This window comes from Saccoglossus kowalevskii, chromosome 1 (assembly GCF_978046115.1).
Source record: "Saccoglossus kowalevskii chromosome 1, keSacKowa6.1, whole genome shotgun sequence".
Classification (NCBI taxonomy): Eukaryota; Metazoa; Hemichordata; class Enteropneusta; family Harrimaniidae; genus Saccoglossus; species Saccoglossus kowalevskii.
In genome coordinates this window covers 38081847-38102626 of record NC_140641.1, presented here as the reverse complement: position 1 = coordinate 38102626, position 20780 = coordinate 38081847, and the positions used below count along the sequence as shown (strand labels likewise).

The 20780-nt window shown below is 36.3% G+C and overlaps 1 protein-coding gene across 1 annotated transcript; it reads right to left on the bottom strand.

The window, feature by feature from the left end:
* Nucleotides 1–1051: 1051 nt before the first annotated feature.
* Nucleotides 1052–20386, bottom strand: LOC144356175 (four-jointed box protein 1-like). Its single transcript, XM_078011030.2, has 6 exons — nucleotides 20117–20386; nucleotides 11452–12171; nucleotides 10886–11062; nucleotides 7870–8050; nucleotides 5176–5325; nucleotides 1052–3104 (listed from the first exon to the last, which is right to left on the bottom strand). Exons 2-6 carry the CDS (start codon nucleotides 12107–12109, stop codon nucleotides 2645–2647), a joined length of 1626 nt encoding a protein of 541 aa, XP_077867156.2. The 5' UTR covers nucleotides 12110–12171; nucleotides 20117–20386; the 3' UTR covers nucleotides 1052–2644.
* Nucleotides 20387–20780: the final 394 nt, after the last annotated feature.

Below are 20780 nucleotides of genomic sequence, written 5' to 3'. Positions count from 1 at the left end.
TACAAAAGCAAATACCGTGACCTTTACCTTTGACCCGAAAATATAACCGAATTTAGTGGGTTGGACAGTGGGTGTAAAGTGTATATGCACTCGCTATTATAATCTGTTAATAATCTGTTAATTTGACCTTTGACACCAGACACTTATGGATCACATCGAAACCACGTATATCAATTTTTAAGTCTATGGTTATTTCCACACCAAGTTTTCGCGTTTTAACATATATAAATACGCACATACGTACACACACATACGGGTCTGAACGCCACAGTCTCACGGGCTGGCACAGGTGAATTATGAGCCCCAACCAAATAGAAACGTCCATATTCAGTTCTGACTCTCTAGTGTATGTGTGTAAAAAGTCGTCTCCAATCCCTTCGGTTCGATATTCACAGGGAAGCCTGAATGAAGCACAGTTGTGCTAAATAGCTAGGAAAGAATAAATCAGTTCAATTTTCTACGGCGAACATTCTACGTGGAAAACTCATTAATAATGTTATCCTGGTTGCACCGTATACAAAATAATACACGCCACGTAAGACCTAACGTATTGGGAGACAGGTGGTGTAATAACTGCAGTGATAGTGAAAGATGAATTGGAACAAGCTGTAAATAAATGTATATAAATATAATATCTACAGTACTAGAGCACACGATGTTCTATTTGATATTGTCAAATACTGTAGTTGTATAGACCGGAAAAACAGTGAACCCGATTAGGAGAGAAAACAGTGAACCCGTTCTCAACGCGTTCTTGGCAGTCAGTGCGGGTCTGGGGCCCATTAGGGCGCCCTCTTGTGCGGAACAAGCAAATGATATCGCTTCGTTCGTTTTCCAAGAAAAAATAATGATTAGCATTGACATTTGCCATCAACAGGTTCAAGTCGAGCAATGTGTTCTCTGGTTCAGTGTTTAGTAAACGACAACACATTTGTGAAATAGCCTGTCCATGGGGTATTGTGGTAGGAAAGAGCAGTCTGACAAGACACGCATAATATAACACATTGCTTTGGCGACTGATATCTACACAAGGAATGTATTCAAAGCACCGTTACTGTTTGTTGTATATAAGGTTAACTTTTATTTCAACATTTGCATACATAAACAAAATGTAAAGCGACGCTTACTTACATACATATACATAAATAAATTGATAAATACATCTCTTTAGGTTCAAATGCATGCAGCTACGTATTACTGCGCAAAATTTCATACACGTGGAAGCCATTGTCAAATAATTTAACCAATTTCCGTAAAAATGTCAAATTTTTGGTATAATAACGGGCGTCTCTGTGCGCTGTATACTCCCAGCTATTTGTAAGAGAGTTATGCGACTAGTAGAATCGATATTCGACACGCACACCTGTTATTTGTGCATGACAATAACACCGAATACACGGCATGTTAAAGACTATGTTGAATGAAAGTAAACGTGCATTGCATGTGTGTCATACGAACGCTTACTTACAGCACTGGGCGTCCGAAAAAACTGCTCAATAAACAAGTCAAAGGCCCTCCGTTCCTGATGGTGAAACTGTTATTAGTGCCAGTGACTTGACATACAATACAGCGTACTAACAGAACAAGGGAACGTTATGAACCAACGTTTGTGGTTAACTATATACAATACTTTGATCACCTGAATATGCTCAAAATATACGTTTACATAGTTCGAATCTAATATAAATATTTTATTCCCTATTTGCCGTATAATTGTAAACTTTCCGTATGAACCAATACGCGGGATTACTGATGATGAAAGTGTGATTCTATACTTTACAGGGGATCCATGTCACTTTACGATTCGTCTGAATCAGTTCACTCGATTATAAGATCAAGGCTTGTCCTCTTCTTGCAACTTTTTAAAACAAACACACGTAGCCGAGCAATGCAGTCTGGGCGATAATATTGGAAGACAGATTGGAACAAAGCTAGTCCACGATTATACAAATACAGTACCTATTGGAGCATACATTATTCCATTCCAGTTTGTGTTACGTTCTAAACAGATTGCTGGTAAACATAATATTGTTGCTATGACTTTCAATTCAAAAATTTAAAGATTTCTGGAGTTCTCAGCATCATCTTTCAGCAGAATGCTAAAAATTATTGTATTTACATACACATGTCACGTGCATGAGTGGATTATTCAGTATAACACATGATATATGTCCACAGACAAAGCACATGCAAAGAATTACGGTATAGCGTCTGAGTATTTTTTTCGTGACCATTTTTTCATGAAATACAATAATATGTGGTCGATACATAGATTTAAAAATGGTTTAGCACTTCGTTTTGTTTCTGAAATTAAATAAAATATGGTAAAACGACACAGTAATGTTGTCACCAATGTGTTTACATGGGAATTACATGGCACGGATTCATGTACTTAAACTGTAGTTCATTTACACGCAAAGACTACAGGTACATAACAGTACGTACTAACTAATAAAGTACTCATAATTGGTTCATATATTGCACTATACAAGTATTGTCAAGATGTAAATAGTCAGTTTGCATCAAATGTCCTCTAGATAAGTTGAATAAAAACAACTTGTAATCCGCCTATAAACATGAAAGAAATACACTAAAGTCACACGTGAATCTGCCTTGCTTGCGAGATGTCAATACGATATAAACACTACGGCAGCCTGGTGGCTTCGGAAATTACCGAACGGCTATGATTTCTGCAATATCGTATTCTATCATACACATCGGAAATTCTTCGTTTTAGTGTCGACGCAAATTGTATTCTTTTTGGAATGGCAGGAAGGTAATGTGCTAGTGGTTCGTTCTGATGGACTGTTTCCAGTAATAAGCTAGCAGGATTCCCGTCACTGTGTAGTCTCTCGATGTTCGCGACTGTTGATTTGCGAAATATGCAAATAGAATTCAACATCTGTTGATGGAATGCAACAAATCGACTCGCTTCGTTGACCCCGTGAGGATTTCGCATGAGTTCATAACCATCAATCAGACCACTTTCATTATCGATTAGCCAGATTGAATTCGTTCTTTTGTTCGTTTTGAGGTTGTGAATATATTCACTCATAATGCTAGGTCGATTTTCCTTGGTGGCAGCATCTTGGTTGTTTGCTACCCTGTGAAATAGATATTAAAAGTGTTATCAGATCATCTAGACGGAATACTTTAGAATACGTTTGCAGTTACCAGATCATTCAGTCACGTGATATTTATTTCCAAATGTGGCGTGCATTCATATCACAAATTCGGCAGAAAATATACAGTTTAAGGTAAAATCTGGGAAACGTCTGTTGCAAAAATCGAACGATTTGATTTTGAATGTGAATATCTTTTTTATAACACTATATCAAAATGCCGATCTTTAAGAGGGGAATTACTCAATTGTCGAATCCGACGCGATGTTGTAACGCTACTATGATGCTTCAGTTGATTACAATTGTTGAGGTTCATGTTTCTTATGGCACTGGTAGTGCTTCTAATTCAAATTATGCTAAAATATGCCTTGGAAAATATTGAAAAGAATTTTGAAAGCAGTGTAGTCTGATCATGCTATTTTTGCATTGTGGTGGCGAATTACTAATTATTTCTATTCATTTATTTTAGCAAATACACTGATTGTTATCCCTATTACTATTGCTCATGTTTAAATTACTAATAATAATATTAGTTTGTCATAAACCCATTTGTGAGACTGTTGCATATACAAGCTACTATCATACCAACGCGTATTTTACATGCAAATATTTAAAGTAGTGGTATTTTGTAGCTTATTCACGTGGTTATTCATTAAGTTAGTACAAATAATGATAAATTCATTGATAAAACGAATGCCTTATTCGAATGAAGTTAAGTTAATTTATTTAATTTATCTTTATTTTATTTATCTCTGCGTGTCATATTGTCTCTCAATGCAACTTTCTTACTGTAAATTCGACGTTATTGTTCACTCTGGCAGCTTTTGGCAACATTTTTGTACATATCGAAATCTTAACAAAATTCTAATTTTGAAATAAAAACTTACATTTGCCTTATAGAAGAACGCCCTCAACACTAACTCGGGTATTTTAAAAACGTTTGTTGTCATTTTAGGCAGGGAGATTTTGGATAGCGCCACCACAAGCTTACGACTTACAATGTCACGCCAAATAGAGGTGAATGGCAAGTGTAAAATCATTACAATAAAAAATACATTACACGTGATTATAAAAATTCACGTTACCGGTCGTTTTTAGTTGGAATTAACACAAAACCACGGTTTTGATATCAAATAATCATTGGAGGCAAATTCTAGCAATTGCATTGTAACACTGCGTGCATACTTTAACTGTGTTAAACATATACACCATATATATTCTGTGTACAATATGGAGAATGGCCACTCGTTATCACAAACTGTCTATACCTGTCTCGTGTTTGTTTGCATACATCGGCCGATATCTAGACAGCAATCGACATATTCAGATTGATTACAATCAGGTATCGGTCTGTGTCCTCTGTTGGTGGGACCGATACAACGCTCGCGTATTTCGACAGATAGCAAGCATTCGATAACTAGCCTGTTCTAATATGCAGCACAAATATTGCTACTCAACAATAGAGAATTGTGTACCCATAGTAACCGCAGGTACACGCGTTGTTTTCACGCTGATGTTACAAAATCTCCTATTGTCATCAGTCCGCTTGTTTTGGGCGTGTATTGGACCGTGTTATAATCATATATACTATTAATATCGTACACGTATTCTATCATCTGTGCTTGTATCACGACTGCACAATGTTTTACCACGTCAATGCTATGTTATGGTATCATTGAACGGTGACGTAATGCCTCGCCGCTATACAATCATATGCTTTATATAAATGCACCGAAGACAGCGGGTTGGTTAGGAAAAAGTGCTGAACTATCTGTAAAAAGCTTTCGCGTATTCCTTTGGGTTGAGTCGCTCACAACGTCTACAGAGTAAATGTTGTCCGACAACCGAGTAGAGCTTCCTATGTCTACGCAGCTTTTGTAGCAATTGCATGGATGATAATTCACTAAATACATTACATTGGCATATGTCTTTTTATGGTTTCATATACACATGGTAATAAAGGGATTGTTAATCACTCTGTTCTTCCGGTTAGGGTAACAGCAATCGATCGCAGCTGCCACAACCATAAGCGATTCTACATTAAAACACGTACCTATCGTAGTTTCCAATGATATAATCAAACACTATAAGGTCAGACCATTGTAATAATTCAACAAGGTCGGATGTTGACATTGTGTGTAACAGATCGTTCTCAGCTGACTTCTTTGTTATAACATCTAAGAGTATACGGGGCATCCTATCCCTGCAATCAGAAAACATAGCATGATGAAAATATACCGGACGATATAATGTTCTAATATTAGCCTGATAGAGGGCGCCATGATAAACATTTCATAACCCGCCTGTAATTTGATATGATGCTATCAATCTGCAATCTAAATCATTAATAACTTAGACAATGGTTATAATTAATACAGTTAGCTGTTTGATTCTCTTTGAATTGATGCGATCTGAAATGTACACATCCAACAGGGCAGATGCATGAGTTGGTCGATAGCAGCAGAGCAGTCGAATGAATCGATCGTTTATGTATTAATTTGACAACTAAAACACTGCTGTCATGGAAATGATGAAGTTTAATGTCTGAATATATCCAATTCAAATTGAATGCAGAATCAAGTCAGCAGTTCAAAGATGGCACTAATTCTCGCATGAGGGCAGCGTCACAGTTCTTACATCCTTTGCAGTGAGGAGTATGACCTTCAGGCCATATGAACAGTAACTGTTCCGTGAACTATACTATAACACACGTACATTGCATCAAGCATTTATAAATTCTCCACATATTTAAGATGAAGCTCCAATGAATTACCAAGTTCCCACGTAAGCTATTGCGCTTTTTAGTACATAATTGAAGCAAATGAAGTAGACGAGACACTGCCATCTGGGCAGGATAACGTCACGTAATCAGATAGAGTGGTATTCTGAAATTTGCATTCCACGTTGAGATTGTTCTTATACACCATTAGTGAGTAGGGCATATTTGGAGAAGGGATCAATGAGCTACCACGTTAGCACGCAGATTTAGTATTTGCTTAGAATAATAACGTGCTCGTTATATGCTTGACATCGTGCCTCTTCTCCATTAGTTATATTACAAATATTAAAGAATCAAATGACGATTTGAAATTTTTAAAAGGTTCAATCACTATTCGCCTGAAAATAGGAGAATATTCCACACGAATATTTTGATATTTATTATTCAATTTCAACTTATATTACTATATCACATATCTACTGAGAATAAAATAAATATATATATATAGTTTTATTTACTCGTGTTTATAATGTATATACTATAAAGGCAAAATACGAGGGCAATTCTGAAATAGACTGAAGAACCCAATGTACGAGGTGCCTCACTAGACTTGAATACTACCAACCACCTATTGAATATACATTCTAACGATCTCATACTTTTTAATGCATTCAACGAGTCTTGTCAATAGCCCCGGGCAGAGGTGGATGCAAGGTGTTCAATTAGACGGGTGTCCCTTTACAATGACGTCAATTCCGCGCTGCATTGTGGGATATAATTCTACGAGCAACGACGATTTTATAAGGGGTGTGCCATCTTTTGTGCTTCCCCTAAAACCGCAAAATTTCTTTCTGGCTAAAAAACACATGGTACACATGTGAACGTCGTGGTTGACTCGGGATGTTTTACTACTCCTACTAATATGAATAAGTACTGATCAACATATGAATATTCATGATCTAATCCCGAACAATCTACAGTCCAATGACTGATATCGATTCGAAGTTCAGGTACTGAAGTGTGCGTTTGAACGCGATATGTAGTACATATACGTCCAGACAAACGCCCAAGCATTCTGATTGGTCGAGAAGCTTTACTTAAATTGTTAACAGCTGACGATAGTATGACGTATTTATTGCGATTATTGTCTTGACAACGTCACGTGGGGTGTTTTATTGCCCGGTATTTTACATTCACGGTTGGTTATTTCAAATCATTGCACGTCAATTCTAAAATGGCTGGCTTAAGATATCCTCCCATAAATCGTATTGTAATGAGAATGAAGTTAATGCGATCAATTCCGATGAACGTAAATGTAGGGTACACACAACTCCGAAGAGTAACCAGACATTGCCATAAGACACGTAGCTGGTCTCAGTATCATGTGGTGTGGCATTGTTCGTCTGGGTAAACACAATTGCATATTGTATTCATGAAATGTTCGTATGCATTCGAAACGTACATACTAAGTCAATCGCACCAGACATCACAATTTCCTTCCCGTGGGTCTTCGCGCCCATACTCCTAAGTACCTCTCCAGTACCTCGCATACTCCCAAGTACCACTCCAGTACCTCGCATACTCCCAAGTACCTCTTTATTGAATGTCGATTATATGGTAATTCGACTTACTACGTACGTACGGTTATTTGTTCACATTATTGTACTTAAACACTACAAAAATAAAAATAAATTGTACTTTTTTTATTAAAATACAAACATGTTCACTAGACACGAGTATCGAACTGTCCTGATATACAGAAACGAGCAAATATGAATGTTGTTGACAAATAGTACTAATAACTATTATCCGTGCTGAGTATGAATACAGTATTAGTGCAGGATTACTATGGGATACAAGCAGTGCGTGGAGCAGACGACACATTGATAACCTTTATCCAAAATAGTACAGGATATCAATATATATTTAATGGTTTAATGTTAGCTGACAGGCACCAAGACGATTACTATCGTTAACATACACTTCACAGTATATCGTAAGGACACACTTACTCTATATTGTACATACCTTTCCAGATTGTCTATCCATTGCACAAGGCCTACAACTACTCCTTGCTGCCACCCTGCATTAGAGATACCCACCATCTGTTTCTTCCACTGTACCGAGGTATGGTTAACTATTGATAACACGACTGCTGGCACATGTTCCATTCCCAGTAAGCGTGACATCCAAAATGAATATAGTTCACCTAATACAAATAATGATGAATATAATGAATAATGGCATAATGGACAGATATATTCCACCGTTCGGTACATAAAGGGTTGTTTCCATCTATGTGGAAGCCAACATTTGAAATTATAAGCGAGTGTGTGTGTAGGATTCTTTTTTCACGTCATTTCAAAAACAAGCGTTGCTTTAGAGTAGAGCAAGTAGACTCAAATTAATGGATGTATTATTCCGCACCAAAAACTAGTATGATCAAATACATATTTTTCCTAGAGGCTGACAAAAGTAAACCAGCCACAACAATGATGTTCCACACACGCAGGTACGTGGTGATGCCTGATATGCAACCTGTATATTCTAGCGAGTTAACTGTCGAATGTTTAACGTCTTCTACAGGTGAGACATTAAAAATATGACATATACTTTTATATATACAATAAGTTCTGCATGTGAAGGAGGAGTGTTCATTATTCTAGTCTGTCATTGTCGGCACTCCCAGCGGTGCGGCACTTTCGAAACCATAATTTTATTAACATTGCGTTGACGACACCTGCTCACTTCGTAGTCCCAGCTCGTCTGTTGCGCATCGGACAATACCCCGGGCGTCTCTGCAACTCTTAATAATATCATCAAATCACAGAACGTTTTACAAAACCGTTTCATATACACACATATATTCATAGAGTGGGATCGATTTGATCCCATACTTGTGGTCTCACATCCCAGTGGCCACGGATGTGAAAACAATCTATCTGTCTTGCTCTTACTTAAGGTATGATCTGGCTTCAACAGAGCAAGACAGGTGGACGTTGTCTACACAGACCTCTTCAGAGCATAATTCGATAAAGCCAATCATATATACTCAGTATACTTGCTTAGGAATTATTACATCCAAGGCTGTCTCTACAATGGGTTTCAAGTTATTTCAATGGTCCGAAGGTCCGAAGCAGTTAGTGTAAAAATGAGCAAATTCTGTCTATATTGTAGTCCAATCAAGTGTACCACGGGCATCGTAATTGGGTCGTCTGTTCTTTACTCAAGTGACAATTTTAGTAATTGTATCTGTAATTCATTAACTCATGTAACTGATTGTAAATTAGTCAAGACAATACATAATATAGACAGACATCTAATCTACCCGGTTGGAATTTTGCGAAATGTGTTGTACTTGATACCACGTTTACTTTAATGCAACATGTTAACTACGATGCATCATGAACCAGAAGTCAGCTTGGTATGTTAAACATTCTCAGGCTAGAAAAAGGCCTTTTTTTGAGTGCATTGTTATCAATGTGAATATCCTTTGTAAGAACCGAGCTCGAATATTGGCAAATTCAGACAGACTAGAATCAGGTCACTGAAGCTTTTTAAAATACTTGTGTTATGTAAGCAAGTATATTATTGATGGTTTCAATTATGATGATTTATCAGTGAATTTAATCTAGCTTTCTTAGGTGACAGTCTGGTGTCCAATTTGTTATCTCCTATTAAATCATCAGTAAATACACATTTTGACTGCTAATCGATGTTTAGCCTTCTGAACGAAACACCAGACATATGAAAGTGTGATGATTCTAAACGCATTATTAATCGTTTACCATGTCTTTTTAATCCTTATTCATCTCGATATACATTTTAAAAGCTGTGCCTTTTATTTTGTGTATCACTGGTTATATATTACAACTAATACGATCAGTACTAAAACGCCGATTATCCTATTGAAGTTTAAATATCTGTATCTGTGTTGGAGTTATAATAATTTAGTAAATAAATCTATACTTCACTGGACTTTAAGTAACAATTATACGTATACGGATTTATAGTACTCCTTAGCACGGAAATATATTATATTACAGGTAGATGACCGATATTCAAAAAAAAACGATGAATACGTTTACCGGATATTGTCACGGATATACATTTCTTGCATAATCTTCAATGAAATCAAATGCAATAAATTAGAATTCAAGATTTGTTAAACGAAAAAGCAAATTAACTTTCTAAACATACACATCAGACTAAGAATATAACGACTATTCAGTTAAATTCCAAAAAAGCCAAGGCAACGAACCCAGCAGAAGAGGCAGCTGTTACGGAAGGTCTTTAACACTATAGAATGACATAATTGTATGAGTCATAACTAGGCCAACAAAGTCTAAAGCGCCGATCACACACCCTCCCTCATTATAATATGTAACCGATACACTCTATAGACGATGTCCATTACAGATAACGTACAGAGTTAGACATCGAGAAATAAAGATGATAAAGCTCTAGACGATATACCTGGATGTTTTGTTTGAGCATTTTTTTTTGTCAAAAGAATTGTACTAGCTTCAACTACTTACAATATCCCCTGAAACCATCAGATGGATTAGCCAATCCAATAAATATAATCGCATGTTTAGTCGTCTAATGTGTATGTTGGATGAGGTTTCAGTAAATGTTTTCATGTTTCAATAAAAAATATCTTTTCCACTATTGTTGTAGTGAAGAAATAATTCACGTACATACACGTAAATAAAACGAGAATTGCAATACAGAAAGCTTTAGTAACGGCCTGTAATCCCGCTACCGCATAGGTCTCGGAACACAGTGTCTTCAACGTTTATTAAAATTATTGTGGACAGTCGTATACGTTGTAACATTATTATATCTAACAGTCAATCAGATTTGCACATTTGTCGTATTAGTAGTTCAGCCTTTGCGCTAGACGTTACAAATGAGCTAAAATTAGTTGAAGCGTTTTTTCAATCAATCAAGCTAATGTGTGTTCATGTAACATGTCCTGGTCATCATGATAGTATTCACAGTCCATTATTTATTTTATTTTACGACAGAGCAGAGGTCTCACCTTGTACCAATTCTATATGTGGATGGCGATATCTTGCACAGATACGAGTACCATCATCCATAATTATCAGTTGGTTTTTCGGTCTACCACACTCTTTCCAGTTAGGTGGGTGCATCTCTCTAACCGCTTGATGACGTACAATGGAAGCCCACCGTGATACATCTTCATCACTTAACCCTAGTAAATGAAGTTCGGAAAAAAAGGGTTAGAAAAACTACATACTAAAGTACATACTAATGTACGTTCATTGACATGTATGATAAAACTACTGCCTCAAATTGCAAACCAGTTTTCTAGACTTTGAATAAAATTACTGAAATAAAAAAAAATAATAAAAAAAACAGTTGTCAGTTGTCAAATTATTGTTTGTGTGTGCATTCTCATTCACACTCAATTTCAGTTGTCTCGCATATTGAATTATATTTATTCTACTTATATGCCTGCAATTATTTACATAATACATAGCAGTTGTTATAAACCGAAGTTTCGTGAAAATTATCATAAAACGACAAGAAAACAAGTTTCCTTGTCTTACCATGACCTAGACGTGTGCAATTCGTCATTACCTCTTTTGAACTGCCGTTCGATGGACTCAGACCAGTATATGCCATCTTCAATTATCTGACTTCTTTTTAATGCTTGATTGCTCAGAAAATATTGCTTAAGTTCCGCGTCGAAATGTTCATACGGATATTTTGCCACCTTTGATGAACTTGGGATTTTAGAGTTATTCGGCGGCCGCTTTCCATTAGACGACTTGTAAGGCTCGTTTTGATTAACACTGATTTTATACATATCTTTACTAAGATCATACTTTAAACTTCTAAGACTTCTCGACAATTCTTCATCTTTGTTGGACTCATTCGCCTCCCTAATTTTGTTGGCGTCTGCTGAATATGTTTTATTAATTAAAATGTCGGTTGACTTGTTTTTTATCAATTTGGTGTTATTGGTATAAGTCATAGCTCTCTTAATGTACAGCAAGGCATCATATCGGTTGCCAAGCCGTGACATCCCTTCTTTCAGCTTCTCGACAATTTCAGGTGAAAGTGGTTTCTTCCTTTGATTCGCTCTTTTGAAGTATTCTTCCCATACGCTGTTGTAGCTCTCCGCAGTGGGTTCATTTGTGTTAGATAGGTACATCCATAACATTCCGACGATCGATATGGTGGCCACAGATTTGATAACCAAAATCAGGTATGATCGGTAGCGTCTTCTTCTCATCTCACGGTCGGATCAGATCGGTCGCCCGTTCGACATTCCACATAACAAAATAATTTGCATACCTGCTTGGCAGAAAAGAGTTTTCAGTTACAGTTTGTCATGGCTATACAATCTCACGCAATTCACTGGAAACAACTCAACAAATGATAATAATGTAACATTCATACATGAAATTTAAACTGGAAAATTTAAATCAGAACATAAACGGGTGTCAACCACTACCGTCGGTGGTTTGCGATGTTCAAGCAACAACGTTCTCCAAGCCTCAATAATAATCTATTGGGTATTTATCGTCAACGCAATACGTGAAAATAAACCGTGATAATAATAACACCAATATAAGTCTTGCTACCAATCAAATTTACATAAATTGTCAGTTAAATCATAACTGCACCACCGACACAAACTACCGAGTTTAGTTTTGTGATTCTTAATTTCCGGTCATTACAATCGAATCTATGTTGTGTCATTTAGTTTCGTCAGTATTTTTAAAAGTAAATTATATAGTTTTTTCTGCATTTCAGGTCTTACAGAAAACTAAAACACAATATATGCTGCAAAGGAATTTGTCACGTTGTTGCGAAAATTAGCTCTATTTTTCGAACTATAAAAATTTTGTTTATATCGGAAATAACCCCAAACAATTAGCTACAATTTATGTTGATTAAGTTAATATTACTTCACAAAAATATCCGGTCAATACTAAAACATAATAATGTAATTAAACAGCAAATTAAGGGAAATTAAAATTAACGGGTGCCACGAACAGCGCCATCGTCCTCCCCATTTGGCATTATGCAAATGAAAAAAAAAAGTGTTCAGACTGAGCTATTGACCAAACATTAATGCAATATTTATTGAGGCTACTCACGCAGCTTTTAGCAGAACATAGCACAAATTAGTTCGACACATGCCATTATCCATATTGATTTATGTAAACGTTCTCAATTATTCCGAAGCCATCATGGCAGTTTCTGATTCGAAATTTAAATTTCATAACTAAAGCAACGATCCATCAAACCCATTCCTGATTTTTCCCATAATGAGTTCATTATTGAACAAATGTATGACACGTGACATGTGACGTCACCTATTCGTTAATATTAAAGGGCAAACTCGCTTTTGTTTGAGCCTTATTAAATACACAGATTTAGTTTTTTCAAATTGTATACTAGGAAAGAAACTGTGTTCAAGTACAACGACCTGCTATTACGACGTGGTCATTAGCATATTTTACAATTTACAAGTTGTTCAAAGAATCATTAAAATGAGCGAATAGTATTAATAGTTGATTCCGTCATATCGCTCCGTCTCCCAATGATTATATTTTATTTAATGAGCCAACACAAGTTTATCCCGCATAAACATTCCATTTATGGATTTTTTCTACGCTACGTCATAAATCGTCAAATTCACTCACGAGTGGGTACTTTATCATATGATATAGTTAGAACTATAAATAAACTTATGAATTCGCGTCCATCATGAATGAAAATGACGCAGTAGGGGCGAACATTTTCGATTAATCGTGACCTCACGTGTAAATGTCAAGCTTAACTCACATTTAACAATGTTTGAGTCCATTTATCGAAAACAACGAGAAGTTGGAACGGCGGTTGAATTATTATTAGACAATCAATGATTCATTCTGGGACACATCGCTAAGAAAGTAGGTAGTTCAACGCGTTATAGATATTGTGTCTTTTTCTGTTTCTCAGAAATATAATTGGTACATTGATGTTACTATGTATTCACGCATTTTTATTTTATGAGCAGCAGATGGGTATTTCCACTAGTTTTGGTATTTTTTATGTGTGTTCGACTTTGGATTGTGGTTACAATGTTCAATTTAATCTGTTTATTGATGATTTAATGTAAGTCTGTGTCGAGTCTAGATTGAGTTGTTGTGTATTAAATTTAACTATTGATATCTTTCCAGATGATTGTTCAAAGATACAATTTAATAAAACTGCAACTATAAAACCTTCATCGAGTGACGCAATTATTTTGTAGCGGGTTCACATTGTGCTGTTAATTTGGATATCAAATTTGGGGTCATTCACGCGTCGGTTCAGTGACAACTCACTCTGACCTACGTATACTATTAATGGAGATCTCATTACCTCTGAAAGAGACATTTAGACATTTATTCGAAAACAAGTTCCATTTCAAGTTCTAAAATGAGGTAGGAGGATAATTTCTTGTCCTTGCATCATTGCAAAAAATCAACCGCCGATTCAGAATTGCAACTAATCATCAAAACACTAAAAAAATGCGTTAAAATCACCCGGTAGACATATAGCTTGATATGACTGAATATGAAAAATGAGATATCCAGGTGGTAGACGCCATTACGGATGCAAAAATAACACGCACGTCAGATCGTGATTGTATAGATGAATTCGAGATACTTGAGATACAGATCTTTAAATTGAGTTTGTGTTGAAAATCGCTAATGTTTAAAAAGTTATTCTGACCCGTAGATGACCTCGAATCAACGTCAATCAGTGTTTTAAGGATGATGCGTTACTGTGCTGTGTTCGTTAATTTTCTTTTTTTTTACAATCGTATTGCGTATGTATATACGACATTGCAAGTTGGAAATAAAAACACGTAATCCGTTTGCTAAGTAATGACGAGGAATTACACTTGATTTCTTTCGTTATTTGTTAACGGTCTTGATCGCGAATTGATGAACAGCATTAATTAAGTTGTTTGAGATAAGTTAAGATAATCGTCAGCTGGAAACCCCGTTACATCGGTTTATCGTAGGAAACTAATTGAGTATTATATTGGACTGTCAGTCAAACGCAATAAATTGATTAGTCCAGTTCGACATGCGATGTTTTTCAACTCATCACTTGCATAGTGATGATTAGGTTTGGTTAGCAGACGACAGATCAAGACATTGAATATTAGTGTTCTTTATGCCATTAGCAAGTGTATTTCGTACATTCAATCCATCCTTTGCCACATAAACCACTGTTCGACATTAGAAACTGTAGATATTAGAAGCCGACCATGCATGGACGTCCCTAAGAGCCCGTGCATGATCGTGTTAGAATAAGGTATATTTGACCTCAGTTAAATTGAAAGATTTGATTGAGCGAACCGAGGAGCTGGATCAATCAGCGCTCCTGTAACTACAAATCGCAACAATTTCAATTGTGCGATTGTTCCGTCTTATATAACGTCATAGCTTAAATGGTGGTAGTCGTCGCGCCACGCATGCGCGAGATATATGGGTCTCTTATAAACAGAGATGGCGACTTTGAATGTTGCGCAGATCAACGTTATCAAGCTTTAATTAGGTATGTTTTAGGTTATTGGTGGTATAGAAGGAGTCACCGGCGGTATTTAGTGCAAAACGTGCCCAGGTTTGAACCTCATATTTCTAATTTCCATTAGAATTGGATTGTGGGAAAATCAATTTTTATCAACACAAATGTCGCACATGCGCAGCGCGAAGACCATCGCCCTTTAACTGACAAAAGCACGCGACTTTGCGTTCGATTTCCCATAAATGTGTCACAACACTTTTTGCTATGGAAACGCACCAAAGAACGTGTCATTGTGTTTGATTTTGTGAATTTCTTCTTTAATGCAATAACTAATTTCATTGCATTTTTGTGAATTTCGAAAAGGAATTTATATGCATTTTTTTACATTTTTTGCATATATTTATGCCTATAATGTAACTTATGTATTAAACGATTCACTGCATGCCATCACGAATCCTTCTATGAAAGTACCTTAAGAATATGTACTAATTACTCGCGGGTTATAAACACAGACTAACTAACTATTTGGAAACACGTAATCTGTATAGAGCCACTACCGATGTATAAATTGCTAAATTATATCACGTTCAGATATAAATTCACATCAAATCAAATAAAAATAATTCACCAATTGTGTTTGCGTGTCTGCCATGACTAAATATTAAGGTATTTAATTGTGGCCTTGCTGATATTTACTATTATTATACATCTGTCACCGTAACGGTATAAGTGACAGCGTCCCCTAAATTTGCGGTATTACACTAGGTATTTTCATCCTACCATAATAGGAAATACGAATTCCAAATATGGAACGATTACGCGCGTACTTCGTTTAGTTTTACGAAATCCTGAGAGCTCTGAACAATCCTGATTTCCCATGACAGAATGTGTTCATTAAACCACATGACAAAAGTTAACGTATAATACATTAATACATAACTGGACATTATTATTCAGTACTGAACATTATTCTTGCTGAATAGTATAATTCAGTTCGAATGTTAAGCAAGATTGCTACTTTTTGACGGTTTAGAATGAAGGTAATAATAAAGCGTTTATGTTCATTCAATTGATTTTTTGTCATAGAGAATAATTTAAGTTGCAAGATATGTTTTCACTTTCTGACGTCAAGTTTAGACATTCTAAACTATTTTTCTATACATTTTCTATAATTTACACACAAATGCCACTACTGAAATGAAAACCAGAATGCTTGATTGGATTGGTATTGTATACAAGAATCTCAATGGCTAACACTGACTTATTGGCTAGGCATACATCATGACATTTGCACAAGTATTTTCGTGCAAATCGTGCAAATAGGTGGTCTGTTTGGATCAAGCATAGAAACGTAACAAATGTTTTTATTTAGTGCCCTATTGTCACAGTACATACCATGAAATGTATAAAATTACCATAAGCCGATTGGTAAAAAACAAAAACAATAATATGCCACTTTATTGTTAGATGAGGTATAACATGTGCAGATTTAATGTATAATGTGAAAAATTCTAAGTGTTTTTTTAATTTCTAAAATCGAACGGTAAAGAATATTATTACAATACAAGAACCCCCATCCCACCTTCCCTGAACCTATATCGCACGGTCTCTACTGCTGTATTTCAATCATAAATTACTACTATCCCCGTACCTCAGTTTTCAGTAATAAACGCAGACCTACACCCTATTCTCATGATATTAATGTATACGAATACATAAGTATGCAGTATCCTAGGTTACAGACATTATTCATGTAATGGACACCAGAGACCCAGAATAATTGAAACTTGAAACAATCATTGCCGCAGAATCGTTACAGATAGATAAAACAATGATAGAAAAACAATATAATGGTCATGCTATGGTTTACGGAGGGATATGACCATATACACACACTAACAATACAACGTTCTGTAATGAACGAATACGTATTATCAATAATTTAATAACTGATTTATCAAAAGGTGTTAGTCCATAAAAAGTGTGATTTCAATACTCATTACTGACGAACTTGTCAATCAAATATTATTATAACTATAAACACGGCACAGAATTGGAGTAAATTTGATGTGATGAAGCATTTGACTTTTTTTACGTCCAAGTGAACAATAACGTCGAATTTACAGTAAGAAAGTTGCATTGAGCGTAGAATGTCCACTGACACGCTGGGACACACTGAGTAAATTTAAAGCATCACAGTGACGCACTTTCAAGTGAAATGCCACTCAGTTGCTTCATATTTAATATTTTTGTGGGCGTATATATATATACATACATATTTTATATCCAGACATGTTCTTTCAAACTCGCTTAAACATCATTGTTTCCTCAACAGCTGTGTTAATCCTACTCAGATTCACCTGTCATTCAACGATCTATCCACGACCAGCCATAACAAAGACACATATACGACAATGTGACTTTCTGTGACACTTTTTAGATTATGTACATAATGTACTTTGACTTTAGATAATCCATAGTAAGTAGTTTTCATTGAATTAATAAAAGGAACCATCTGCAAAGTATGGTTTGGAAATATTGTTTACCGAGGAACTGCTGCTGCAAATGCTGTCAGAAACTGAAACAGTTATGTTTGTCAACATGCACTAACAACAGAGTATGTGTTTAATACACAGTGACCATGTAAACCAGGCACACAGCAACAACCATTATGTCAAACAAAACGTGACAAAATTAATTATGTTAGGAATTGTGGCAAGAGCAATGCACGCGTACAGTTTTCGTGAGTTCTGGGAATAAATACACATTTAAAAAAGAAAAGAATACACCTGTTAAAAAATTAATTGTTTTCTATCCAACATGGGGGCTTGGAATAATGGGTGATCGTTATTGCAGTTTGTTGACCAACTGTGACAATGCGTCCACGTTTACACTGCCGAGTGTAGCCAGCTAGCTTTGATCTAAGGGGCCATATATGACGACAAATAAACGACTATACGCCATTTTTGTTTTACAATAATATTAGTTTAATGCGTGTATACGGACGAATGTTTCCAAACTGTTTACAGAGCTCCACTGCACGGCCAAACTATGTGCTTCAGAATTTCCGCTCGGATGCCCAATAGAGTAAAAACAAATTGGTAATTCACTGACCTAGAACTGTCGACTAGATGCGTGCAAGTTACAAAAGCGCATCGTTCGTCATGTAGCTTGAACATTCAATGTTGACCTGACAGTAAACACGAAAACATTTCCGTTACATCACATTTTGCGCTGTTTTACGAAGTATATATGGCGCCACGTCAGTGAAGTAGAACTCAACTCGAAAATAAAATCAGAATTTACAGGAATTAAACTTCAGTATATTGTACTCTGTGGTGATGGCATTAAACAAGCTGTAGTGGACACGTCTCCCGACCATAGCGTGTGGCGCGAATATTATATATCGTGACTGACATTGTCTTTTTATAAATATCTGTATTACCTTCAATATAGTTATAATAAATAGAACCAAAACAGCGAGTGCGTGTAATGGTGGATTCATGTCTTTCAAAATGTAGTGTTGCAAACCACAGCGGAATGTCGTCAATGATATTTTGACTAAATTATGAGTAGGCTTTTACCTCAATGCTTACGTCATATTTAATGTGTTTATTTGTTTTTCTAAGGTAACATGCTATTTGAATGAGTTAGTGTTTGAAAATTGTTAACCAATCACTGACTAAGATACACATTGACAATATGAATAAATTCCACTACATGCCATCGTTAATATTTAACGCAATTCACTGACAATGCAATTAAACAAGATGCCCGTGGAAGACCTTGGTTGTCGCGTTATTTCAACAGTACTCTGATTGATCTCCTGATCCGAGTAAATTATTCAGCAAATCGGGGCTGCTAACACCTCCCGATTCGACTACGTCAACATCACGTTCGGCAATGATTTGCAGAATTTACCACCGCCGATATGCACCTTTAACATTCATCGTTTGCGCCGTTCCAGTTACAGTGACATTGACACCAGTAGCGTCACTGACAATTGATTTGAGAAGTGAAGACCAAATCATGGAGGCGAAGGTTGATGCTATTAATGTGCATAAACCGGAAGTTAAATTTGACAGTGACTCGTACAGAACTTTAAATCGTAACACTGAAAAAGGACTTCCATAACTTAGCCGGTCGTCGGAATCTATTTGCCCCAGGAAAACATTGCCATATGGCACACTCGAATATTTATTGACAGGATGCAAGTAAACATAATATGATATTTCGATAGACACACGTATGTGCGTATATTCAATGGCTTTTATTTATTGGCCGATTCATTGACAAAATCAACACCCTAGTGGCCGATGTTAAAGTTTTGTTGCGTTAAATACAGACAGCTATGTGGCAAGCAGTGGGGTTTATTTTACGATAAGTCATCCACATGCAAACGACCAATAACCACTTCAGACTGTCACGATACACGATAGAGATGTCGCCGGCATGAACCAAGTCAGACGTGGCCACCGCCTCGAAACAAACCATGTCTCCAAAATCAACAACGTATGCCACCTATTTAACAGAAAACACACTAATATGTCTAATATAATGGGCAATACAACTATGACTTGGTCAATAGACACACTGGGCTAGCAGATTCCAGTAACTGTACACACATGCGGAAACAACTCTTGGTTCAATTCAACAACAGTCTTCCAACCATATCGTTAGGAAGAGTGAGTCGCAACTGTTTGATTATCGACTACGATATACATACCTCCACACGCCACCCACCACTGTAATGCCCGGACGTGGAAGGTGTACTCGTATATAACGCGTATCCAGCCTCACAGACTGCCAATATGGTAGTACACAGTGAACGGTGCCATTCTCACTATCATGCTTTGCGTATGTACTGGGTCGCCACGTCCATGCTTTCTATATAAATAACGATAGAGGTGTTAATTCGGTGGCCTATTCAGTGTTGTCTGCGTGATCTAGCGAGCACAATAACATAGAAAGAGGCCTAGCAAAGGCCCGTATTCCCCTTCATTAACTATTCATATGCTAATGACGTGTTTTTGACCTCTGGCACTAACTATGGGGTCACATCATCGTTCTACAGTTAGGGTTCAGTAATTTTATTAAATAATGAGTGCACTTCAATTATCAGCGATGAAGTAATTTCTCACCAATCAGCGTTTGAGGTCCCCATTACCAATTTACGTTATCGCTCCGGTGAACAGTTATTTATCCACCGCGTGAGTTCGAAATTAGATTCTAACATATGGCACGAATTAGGTGATTCACCATATTGGTATCGCCCATTATTTGGTTGTTTTAATTTATTACAATATTGTAAAATATCAATGAATTTTTTTGTATCACGAAATCTAACTTGACATTTGGTCGAATGATTTAAAATTCTGTTTTTATGGTTT